At 35.8% G+C, this 12,078-nt stretch overlaps 2 protein-coding genes across 4 annotated transcripts in view; one reads left to right on the top strand and one right to left on the bottom strand.

Annotated features, from left to right (window-relative positions):
* The first annotated feature begins 1,887 nt into the window (after positions 1-1,887).
* On the top strand, positions 1,888-6,833 carry LOC129243577 (inhibitor of Bruton tyrosine kinase). Its single transcript, XM_054880697.1, has 11 exons — positions 1,888-2,228; positions 2,291-2,359; positions 2,411-2,601; positions 2,727-2,941; positions 3,026-3,393; positions 3,449-3,576; positions 3,746-3,889; positions 3,959-4,566; positions 4,660-4,783; positions 4,849-5,551; positions 5,698-6,833. Exons 1-11 carry the CDS (start codon positions 2,040-2,042, stop codon positions 6,628-6,630), a joined length of 3,672 nt encoding a protein of 1,223 aa, XP_054736672.1. The 5' UTR covers positions 1,888-2,039; the 3' UTR covers positions 6,631-6,833.
* Positions 6,834-7,099: 266 nt separating this feature from the next.
* Positions 7,100-12,078, bottom strand: part of LOC129243576 (uncharacterized) — a 51,449-nt gene continuing 46,470 nt past the window's right edge. For 2 of the 3 annotated variants that reach the window (XM_054880693.1, XM_054880695.1), the window contains 4 exons: positions 7,985-8,143; positions 7,572-7,888; positions 7,419-7,515; positions 7,100-7,349 (listed from right to left, as the gene is read on the bottom strand). In XM_054880693.1, coding sequence (XP_054736668.1) covers positions 7,152-7,349; positions 7,419-7,515; positions 7,572-7,888; positions 7,985-8,143 — 771 coding nt within the window. In that variant the 3' untranslated portion in view covers positions 7,100-7,151. The remainder of the gene's footprint in view (positions 7,350-7,418; positions 7,516-7,571; positions 7,889-7,984; positions 8,144-12,078) is intronic. The other variant, XM_054880696.1, reaches the window with a different exon arrangement.

Raw genomic sequence — 12,078 nt, 5'->3', positions numbered from 1 at the left:
CGGTGTTTTTGGTTTCTTTAATTATTAACGACATTTAGAAAATACAAGGAGAAGGAATAGCTAATGGCGCAATTAATTGGCTGCTAATGCGCATGGGATATTCTATATTAAATTTTATAATAAGTAATAAGAGGACAAAACGTTTATGGACACACGCTTTTTTCTGTAAAATGAATCCCTAATTAATAATATTCAACACAAATTTTATTAGAATTATGTTTACAGACCTGTTTTCTTACACTCGTAATAATAATTTTCGATAACACTGAAAACACAGGGTTGTATGTCGAAAAATATCGTTATTATCTAGGGTTATTATATAATCTCAAATTTTGGGAGAGAAATTTTGTATGGGAAATCGCGCTTTTTAATTACGGATTTTGAGTTAAGCGCGAAAAAGCAGATCATCTACTTACCTATATGTGAACGTATTATTAGTGACGGTGTATAGTTCTCTTACGAATGGCTTGTTCGATATTCGCCTTAAGGAACTAAATCGATTATAAATTGTTCGGTTAACATCGGGGCACGACGGTTTGGAAAATCTAGCAGGATACATCTTTCAGTTTCAACAACAAGGGATAATGTAATGATAATGTTTTTAGGTGTTATTGTAAAGAAAGTGCAACACTGTTTGCATTGCAGTAAGTAAAGGGTGGTTCATCGTACGTATGGAATTAGAACTATTGAGGTTTTTTTATTTTGACAGCTTATAATACGTTCACATATATGTAGATTATCTACTTTTTAGTTCTTAACTCCCAACCCGAAATTAACACGTTGAGTGCCACCATACAACAAAAAAAATGGGGTTCGTCCGGCCACGATTTTTTTTTTACATAATACAATAGAATATTGTTCAACAAAATGTGGGCCATATGATGCCACATTGGTCTCATACCCATAGGCCAAGCAGCATAAACAATGCAATGGCTCTAGTATGGCGTGAATACACTACTACTAATAGCCTCTATGAAGCAGCTGCATCAGCACAAACCGAAATCTCACACATTATACCGTGAGACCAAGTGTCACCACGAGGCCTGAAAGTCTCTTCGCACTGTGAGACCAACCTGGACTCACATGGCACTCAACGTGTTAAAAAGCGAGATTACCCATACAAAATTTCTCTCCCGAAATTTGAGTTTATAAAATAATCCTAGATTATTACCATACTCTTTCACATACAACCCTATATTTTCTGTGACATAGATAATTATTTTTACGAATGTTAAGAGAAACGTCAAAGTAAAAACTAAATAAAATGGATACCGGCAAAGAAAACATCTTTGTAGACATAATTCTAACAATATTTTTGTTAGGTTTTATTATTTATGCATTTTTATGACAGAAAAAAACGTGTGCCCTTAAACGTTTTGTCCTCTTATTATTTATTATAAAATGTAATATCGAATTTCGCATGCGTATTGCGGCCATAATTTTTTGGAACATCAGTAAATGTCGTTCACGGATTTCCTCCAGCTGTTTATTAACAGCTGCCAACTACGCAAATAAATTAGCTATTCCTTCTCCTTGTCTTGTCTTCATATCGTTAATAATAAACTCCAAAGCAATTTCTATAAAGAAAAACCTTTTAAAACAGTATTGACAGCTGATTGGTCAATTTTGGAGGTAATCTGGCATATGAAAGTACTTTTAGCGCGTCATGCCAATTTTTAATTGCATAAAATTTAAGAGAATGATAAAGGTGACATTTGGCTTCAATAGGATATACGTGTCACAATGTTAACCTTATATTCGTTATTTTGTGCATTGTTGTTGTAGCAGAATAACATTCTCCATACATGGAGAGTGCATTACCCTGTATCACAAATGATTTACGAAAATTTGAATACAGGACAAAATGAATAAACGAGAATAAAACATACAAAGTAGAATAACTTGGTGTGTAAGCTTGAATGTTTTGTCCACTAAGTCAAATCCCAAAAAAAAATTATAATTAGACTACTGTTTATACGTGGTGCTGTTAGTAGAGTGTTTGTAAATTTTGTCATACGAGAAGAAGTTTAACGGTGGAGATGGCGACGGCCAAAATATCTTTATTCACCCCTAAAAATTACGAGTATGATTGCACTCGCAAGTGCCGTTGTGTAGAGCATGGAAACCGGATTACTGCAGCATTAACTAAACGGTCAATAGATGATGATCAACTTGGAGCATTTATAGCTAAGACATGCGCTAACTACATGGATATTGTAGATGATTTGGTAGAAACAGTTTTTAATTATTTTTTCTATGTAATTTTTAAACACTTGTACGCATCCTATAGGGTCGGTCGGCTGTACATTTGGCAGCATCGGTGAATCGTTATGCGATATTGGAGTGGCTGCTTAATCAGGTATGTTTGGCATTGTGTTTGCAGCGCATATTATTGTTTGTGTATTTTCAGGGAGCCATTATTAACAGCCGCGATTATGAGTCGGGCAGCAGCGCGCTTCATCGCGCTATCTATTACGGTTGCATCGACTGCGCAGTGTTGCTCTTACGTTATGGTGCTAGTTCGGAGTTACTAGATGAGGACAAGCGTTGTGCTCTGCAGAATGTTTGTCGAGCACTTGATTTTCCCAAATATGCGAGTGTGTAAGTGATATTACTATTTATTGATGAGAGTAAAAGATGAATTGTTCCGTAACAGTAACTTATTAGTTCTCTATATGATTTTGAAAAGTTTCAAAAATCGGATTTAAATTTATTTTCAATTGCAGACCAAGTAGAAACGAAATCTTAGTTTGGGGTACAAATAAAAATTACAACCTAGGCACTGGCAATGCAGAACCAACTAATACTCCACAATCGGTAGACTTTTTTCGCAAGGAACACATTTCAATTGATTCTGTAGCTCTAGGCGCTTATCATAGTCTCTTTTTGGATAAGAAGGGATTGCTTTACGCGGTAGGGCACGGAGAGGGTGGTCGTTTAGGTACGTTTAATACACATTTATGCTCAGGCATGTAAGTAGTTATTGCGAATTTATTTTAATAAACGTTTTATTTGGCTTTTACAGGTACTGGTGGTGAGCATAGCTTAGCAACACCAAAAAAACTTAAAGTTCCAATAAAAAACGTTGGAGAGAAAGTAATATGTATAAGCGCTTCCCGAAAACATTCATTATTGTTGACAAACCGTTCCACCGTATTTGCATGTGGGTTGAATGAAGACAAACAGTTAGGCGTTCGTGATGCTGGCGATAAACTGTCTAGTTTTCGGGAAGTGATAACATTGCGCGATTTGAATGTTTCAGATCTATTACGTGTAATTGCTAGAGACTATCACTCAATTGCCTACTCGGATAAATGTATTTACATGTGGGGTACAAACCATGGCCAAATGAACTTAGATGACGGTATAAAGACTGTGCCTATTCCAAAGCAAGTTAGTATAATTCGAATTTAAATATTTTTCTAAATAAATATCCACCAATTTTCAGATAAAATTGCCACCAAAAACCACTATCGATTTCGTGGATGGCAATAATTACGGAACTGTTGTTTACACCAAAGATGCCAATATTTTGTTGTTCTTCAATGGCAAAATGCGATTAATCAAACCACCAAAGTAAATGTTGTTAAATATAAAAAAATGTTTTACTGAATCCTACTGTTGACCAATGTTTTTTAGCCAATTCCTTATTCTTGTCACATATAAGTTTTTAAATATGTCTGAAACCGATTCTTAATACTTTACACCATTTTTAACACTATTTTTTTGCATATTTTTATTAAAGTTTTGAGGCGTTGAAGAGCATATCCGTTGTTGGTGGTGACGTATCAAAATCTGGTAAAGGGACAGCTACCGCTTTGAAGCTGCTTATGTTAACACAAACCAATGTAATTTTTTTCTGGTATGAAATGACCCAACACTTTTACAGGTATATAGTATATATAATATGGTATGAAATGAGAAGTTTCAGTCGCATGCAATCTTTTTATTCTTTTAGGTGCAACTTTTCGCATATTCGCATCTCACAAATAGATAAAATTTTCTACAAAGCTAATCAAGTGTTCATACTGTCGGAAGGTGATGTCTATAAAGGCAAATGCCAGCAGGTGCCGGTGCCGACGTATATGACAAAAAAGGAAAATCAAAAACATCCTTCATCTACGGCCAATATTTGGAGTAGTTGCGATCAAAATAGAACGGAAGTGTCCAAGGATCACACGATTCGTATCGAGTTGCAAAGAATCTCTAGTATCGATCGAGCCGTTGATATACTCTGTGATGACGATTTCACATCATTTGCTGTATTACAGGAGTCGCATCTGAAATATTTTAAAACGCCCAATTTGACGCCAGAAAAATATAGTTTTAAGAAACTCTACAATGAAATGGACGAATTTGATGCCATACATGATGTAGTATTTCATGTCGATAGCGAGACATACGCTGCGCATAAACTGTTTGTATATGCTCGAGCACCTGGCCTACGAAACATTCTAAAGACATATGATGAGAAACACATCTACTTAAATTTTAAACTTATGACAGGAAAGATGTTCGAACTGATGCTTAAGCACATTTACACGAATCAATTTCCAAATGAAAATGGTAAGCGGGGCAGATGTATTTTACTTCAATTGAGAATTTTGTGAAAAATAATGGATATGCAAGCTTTTTGTACTTCATAATGTCATATTGCAGATTTGGACAATATTCAGCATAGTTTAGGTCCTGACTGTCCAGCCGAACGTATTGACGTTTGCCGTTTGTTCCTACATTTTGTAGAAAAGTTTAAAATAAAAAATTTGGCCGATTTTTTGCAAAGGTTTGTTAGAAAATTCAAATAGCATATTTACTACGGCAATAATTAATTAACTCTACCATTCATAGCGTTTTACGGCAGTCTCCTTTCCACTTGCCTCAAATGATGGATGTATCTAAGTACCGTTTTAACCGCTTATATCATAGTGATTTTCCGGAACTCTACGATGTGAACATCATTTGCGGTGACGATGTTGTTATACCAGCACATAAATGTATTCTAGTAGCGCGTCTTGAATACTTTAACATGATGTTTACGCACACATGGGCCGAACAGAGCAGCGTCAATTTGAGCACCATACCGCCAGAGTATATGCGCCCCATTGTGGAGTTCTTATACAGCTCTGATGTGGAGAACTTTCGAAAGCAAAATTTTACAGAAACTTTTTTGTACAATATGATTGTGTATTGCGATCAATTCTTTATAGAACGCTTGCGCAAGGTTTGCGAAATTCTGATATTGGATAAGTTAACCATACGCAAGTGTGGAGAAATGCTGGACTTTGCACACATGTATAATTGTGATATTTTGAAGAAGGGATGCTTAGAATTCATTTGCCAAAATCTGGCACGAGTATTGAATTGCAAAAGTTTGGATATGTGTGAGCCAGAGGCGCTCAAGTGCATAAACGAACAGTACAGAAAAATGTTTGAGGATGTCTTTGATTATCGCATGATAACACCCGATTCAGACGCTGTTGATGATGAATTATTAAAGAGCTTTGTGGATGATTTTCGGGTTGATCTAAGTTATCGTATGAATGAAGACGAAGTGAGTTATGTATTATTTATGTTTTTGTTATTAATTAATATTATAACATGGAAGGCATTCGGCCAAAACAATATTTTTCTTCACTTATAATTTTAAACATTTTTTTTTAATTAATGCTATTGTTTTCTCCTATCTGAAATTTTCAGGAAGTCTTAATGAAAACATCAGCCAAGTTGAAGTTAAAGGAAAACAGAAACAATATGAATGCAAAACGGCAATATGAGCTTGACGCAATATCCTCAATGCTGGAGTCAATAAATACAAATGAAAAAAATGTTAAAGTAACTCAAGACACTCAATCGAAAGTGGCGAAAGAAGCTGCAGAGGTTGCAGAAAAACTACAAGCGGAGGCGCGTACTTGGATGAAAGTGGCCGATAAAAAAGATCAAAAGAAGCGACAAGCTCTAGATCATTCGCTTAAAATTAACGAAATATTAAAAGGAGAAGATAAGCCAACGGTTGAACTATTGCCATTAACAAAGACAACTTCCGATACAATGGCAACTATCCCAAAGTCTCCTAAAACATCTGAGGTGGCGTTACCAGAGAAGGAAACTGCTCGAACACCAGTGAAAGGATACAGTTTGAATTTAGCAGACTTTACTCCTCCGTCACGTGAGAAGCTTTCACAGAAACAGCGTAAACGACTCACTTCGGAATCAACTACATCATGGCGTGCCTCTTCAACAACGGATAGCAAACCCGTCAATGTACCAGCTCCACAAACGAACGCCTGGGGAGTTTCATCACAGACTTCACCGAACGCATGCTCAGTGTCTCCGCCCACGGGCAGCATTGGTGATACGAGCTCTTTCGCAAATATGATGCGAAGTGGCGGCAGCAGTGCGCCGAATAACGCAGATAATAGTTTTTCACGAATTCTAGCTGACGAACGAAAACAGCGGGATTATTATGAGCGCATGCGCAGCAAATCACTAGCACTGACGCAAATTGAAGAATTGGCAATATCAGAGTTACGTGAGTTTTACAATGTGGAAAATGTGACGGATGAGGATATAACTATCGAAAGAAGGTCGTTGCCTACGACTATGAATTTCGCCGTCTGGCAACGTCATTGAAATGGTAAGGGTTGGTAGAAGTTGGTAAAATGTGAAGTAGGCAAATCTGCTCTAAGCAGGATTTAGTGAGCTAAAATAACGACAACAACAACAACAAAAGTAATAACGGCTTGCTGGCTGAGCGAACATTATATTTTATTTTTAATCAATTACGCTTCTTTATTTATATTTAATGATTTTGGACAAATGATGTTTTCTACATAGATACATACATATTTGATTCGTAAAAATTACATATCTACATTTCTAATAAATAACTCAATCAAACAAACAATATTTTAAGTTAAATAAATTAATTATAAGCATATATGTACATGCACATAAACGTTCTTAAACACACAGCAAAGTACCGTTATGAGGCATTTAAGACTACTTAACAACTTTTTAAGTAATACATTTCTGAACCAAAACCACCATAGCTGTTAAACTGCTAAACAAGTAATTAAACTGGCATAAAAAAAGAAACAACAATAAAAATTTAAATATAAAAAATTAAAACAAAAAATTTTTTTCTTTATGAATTAAAAGCATTCTTTGCGGAATGCAAAACCATACTGATCGCATTTGTAGCGCAGCGTTTTGCCAAGTTGTGGTGGACCACAATAGAAAATCGTGACTTTGCCCTTCTTCTGCGCCAACAGCTGTTTGAAAACTTTATCCCAATTTGGGCGGCCTGCATTTGTGCGCGTTTTAAGGCCAGTGATGAGATCTCGTTTGCCCTGAAACACAAGGAAGGTATGATTAAAGAAATAATTACTGAAAAATCTTAAAGTATGCATCATAACTACCTTTTCATGCAGTAAATCCAAAGCCAATTGCAATCCGACCGCCTTCATATCGGTACGCTGTAGTGCACTCGTTATGTACATATGCATATCGAGAAATCTGAAATAATTCTTTTGACATACTTGTTTTTTATGCATTCAAAATTAAAATGTTACCTCTCCATCGGGCCGCCCAATTCGGCCTGTTCGATTTCCAGTTGTGATAACAAATTAACAAACCACTCGAATGAGCGTTGATCGCGGTTGATCCAGAAAAAATCTACCTTTCGCAGATTCATCACCGTCTTCGGTATATCACTTGCCCATTCAAAATGACAACGGGGGCAGGTGTGTCGCGCCTTCCAGTAGCGATGCATTATTGATTGTAAAATGGAAGCGAACGGTGTAACGCCAATACCAGTGCCGATAAGGACAGCATGCTGAGCACCAAATATATGACTCGACGGCGCACCGTATGGGCCATCGATAAAAATCTATACAAAACGAAAAATATAAATAAATAACGAATGTTTTAAATGCATATATGCTTTATGCAGCATATTTGGTAAACAAGTGTTCAAATCCCAAACCTCTAGTACGCCTGCATCTAGTGTAACCTTGCTACCAGAGTTAGTTTTGCCATGTAGGGGAAGACTGCCATTGCTACCGCGATTTTTGATGGATGTCGAAAGGGAACGCAAGAATGTCGGTCTGCGAAAACGACCAACTTTAGTGCGTGCTGATGGATCCTTTTAATGGAAATTCGAAACATGATTTTTGAATTCAATTTATCAATTCATAGCCAATTAGAAATTTAGAATGTTTGCATTTACATAAGTTCATATTAAAGTAGCAGTGTACTTATTTAAAGTACAAAAATATTTTGGAATGCAGTGTATTTATGAAAAATGTTAGCCTGCTTCTGTATTTATAAATAAAAATGGTAGTTAGACTAGGTATTAGAGCAGCAATTAGTGCGAGTAAATTAGTAAATTTTACTGTGCGGAAGAATTATAAGACATCGGGCAAAATTCGTGAAGTAAACATAATTTCAAACATTCACAAGCTAGAATAAGCAATTGAAGTTTTTCTGAAACCGGTGGTTTGCAAATTAAATTATTGTAATTAAAAACTGTTAAAAATTTATGAATTTAAGTAATTTCCAGTAAAGTAATTTTACTGCCACGAATTCCGCTTTAAAAAATTGATGTATTTATAGATGAAATACGAAATAACTGAGGTAACCTATTTCGGACTGAAAAAAACTAAAAAACAAAATAATGGGATGAGTCCTCCAAGTATTTTGATATTTTCACTAGTAATATTTTGGGCATCATCAAGACGCACGCCACAAATAGGAGGAGGAGCTCGGCCAAACACCCAAAAAGGGTGTACGCGCCAATTAAATATACATACAGGGTTGGCCATCTTAAACTGACCCATGTGATTATTAAAAAAATATGGAAAAAGAAACATTTTTTTGTGTTTCATTGTGAAAAACATTTAATTTAGTTCAAGGAGATTCGTTTACATCACTTTTTGAATATGATATCGCGCAAGTGGTCGCCCTTAGCTCGTATAGCCCCGTTTTTCGGCGTTTTCCATAGTTTTGGCCAGCGTCTCGGCCGATATGGCGGCTATTTCCCGTCGGATATTGGCCTTAAGTGCGCCTAGTGTCTTTGGCTTGTTGACGTAAACCTTAGATTTCAAATTACAGTAAAAAGTTATAGGGTTACTCAATGGGTCAGTTTAATATGGCCAACCCTGTATATATATCGATGGCTTAATATAGAAAAGGCGTATCTACATTTTTTTCGAAATCGCGTTTTTAATGTATTCTGGTAGACCACTGTCAAATACGCCTCCCCTTAAAAAATTAGTGGGCTATGATCGCAAATAACGAAAAATTCCAATTAGTGAGTCCTACTCACAGCTTTATTATTTGAAAAGAAGAAAAAAAAATCATGGACTCCTAATTCTGTGAATGCTTTTTTGTTTGTAAAAGTTACAATTACAAGTCCAAATACTCTTTCTATTAAAAGCAGGTGAAAATATTTTTTTAGAATTTACTCTGTTGAAAATTTCATTTGGCATATCTGAATTACCAAAAATTTCTTGCTAGATATCAAGGCTATACAAGGGGAGTCACCCGAGAAAAACTAACACACACATGCATTTTGTGTTACATTTCTGGCCTGATAATGGAAAAATGAACACTGGCTGCAAGCGGCTTTTCTTTGTTTCTCGAAAGTTCTCCATGATGATCAATACACTGTTACATTCGTTTGAATCAATTTTCGAAGCAATTAGTCTAGTCGCATTTTTAGTAAGTTTTATAAATTGTGTGAGACCACACTGGAGTACACCTTTTTTACCACAAGGTGATCATGCAAAATCTTATTGATGCTTGTCATACTAGTGCCCATAGCCCCAATCTCTTGGTATATGACATAACGATCTTGCCCAATCATTCCGCACACAGCAACGATATTTCCTGGCACAACAAGTGATTTTCCCGGAATTCGTTGGTGAACGAAGAGCTACCACGAGAGAATTCATTTTACCGGGATTTTGCGGTCCTAAAGGATGATGCTTGCTTGCTGTATAATGATTTTAGTTCCTCGATGCATTCTTGTCTTGTTAATCCATGTTGAAAATTGTGAAAAACAAACAGTCTAATTTCATTTTTTTTACCTAAATGACATTTTAAAGCCGCTGTAAACAAGTAAAAGGCTTACATATAAAAATGCTGACTGTGTTTATGGTAAAATATGTGCAACTTTTCTAATGCCAAATGGCGCCTGAAAATACTAGAAGTGCTCAAGGCCAGAAATATAAATAGTAACCCTTGTATGGCAGTTTGAGTGTCAAAATTTCAATCATAATACAAACAAAAAATAAAAAAAAACCGATTCCTTTGATATTCAAACCATCAAATGGCAAGGCTAAAACAAATAACAAAGAATAAACAAATCAGCTGCACCACTTGTGTGAACTCGCCTTGTTAGATTTGTGTATTTAAATAAATTTTCTGAAACCTTGGCAAGGCGAATCTATTAAAGGTGGTGTAGGTAAATCAGCTGATTTATTTTTTTTTTCTTTCGATGGGTCCATGAGGCTGTCAGCACAGAATAAAACAAGGCAAATTCGCCAATTCCTTTCCGTACAAGCATTGTTGTTGGCCTAGTGCCTTTAATAATTGTGCCTTGAACCTTGACATTTTAAAAATGTCGAAAAATCGAAACGAAAATTTCTAAAAAATACAAAATACTCTAACGTCTGATATGCATTTCGATTTAACACGAATTCACTCTTTATTCCGATTCAGTGTTGCCTTTGAATTGTCGCAATGCAAGGAATTGATTCGATTATACTTGGAATTAAAAAAAACCTCAAAAAGGGGGAGGAACGGTATATCAAAACGATACTAAACAAAATTTTACCTAATTTCACCCAATACATAATAGGTCTAAAAAAGTTAAACCAAACAGCTGTCGGCGGGTTTCGGTTTTTGGACAATGAATATAATTCTGACCGCATAGTGATACATCTCAGCACATGTGTAATATACTTACAGTCAGTTTAATAGAAGCGTGACCGCCATAACTTGGAAAATATTTGACCAAATTGATTGTAAAAAACTGCATTGTATGGATTTATAATATAATTTTTATTGAGTGCAATATATTTTATACAATGTAATGGTCACCACCACTAGCTATAATGGCTTCATATCTTCGAGCCAGGCATTGTGTTTATTTCTGCGCAAGTTGTGGAAGTAATCGGCTCCAAATCAGTCGAATTCGCATTGATAACTGTTTGACCCTCCATATATGCTTTCCCTTGAGGTTTTGCCTAATTTAACCCAATCATTTTCAATAAAGTTGGCATCAGGCGACTGTGAGGGCCAATCCAACATTTCAATCCCATTTTATTGTTTCCAATTTACATACCTTCGGCTTCTATCTTGGAATCGTCGCTTTTTTTTTAACTCCAAGTTTGGCTAGTTCTTCCAAACATCTTCGCAGCTAACAACAATAATATTGGTATATTTTATTAAACACAAATAAATGGTTAAATTCTTTTTCAGAGAAGCAGCCCGAAGGATGAACTTTAACTGTATGTTTAACAGTGGAGGTTGTCAATTAACAGGAGTACACCAGGACCGGCGAATGCAACTATTTGCCCAAAAGGAATATTCGTCCATGAATATTACGTCCTGAATTTACCTACGCCCATGCAAGTCTTTTTTCAATGCACTCCGGAATTCGAGGTATTTTGCACGTAAAAACCCACAAAACGTGGCTTTGGATTCATTAACAGCACTTTTCCTTAAAATTGATTTAGCTTCACGCAATGATAAGTTGGCTTTGTCACAAACAAATCAATAATCTTCCGATCTTGCTATGGATAAGTATTTGTTTTTTTCCTCGACCGGTATACCATTGCACGAATTTATTGATGAATTTTTTTGACTTCTTTAAATATTTTGCTGCAGATACCTATAACATTTTTGCACCTTTAGGGTGTTTACATAGAATCACTGCTTCAAATTATTTTCCATGCGCGAAACTCAGTTTCCAAAACAATATATGCTTTCTAACTTTCTCATAAAACTAACAAATTGCACAACGCGTATTACGAAAAGGATAAGCACATTTTGCAGCACTTACATGTTTTTTTC

This window comes from Anastrepha obliqua, chromosome 4 (genome assembly GCF_027943255.1).
Source record: "Anastrepha obliqua isolate idAnaObli1 chromosome 4, idAnaObli1_1.0, whole genome shotgun sequence".
In the NCBI taxonomy this organism is placed as follows: domain Eukaryota; kingdom Metazoa; phylum Arthropoda; class Insecta; order Diptera; family Tephritidae; genus Anastrepha; species Anastrepha obliqua.
The sequence above is the reverse complement of the archived record's forward strand: the minus strand, read 5'-3'. Positions and strand labels throughout refer to the sequence as shown.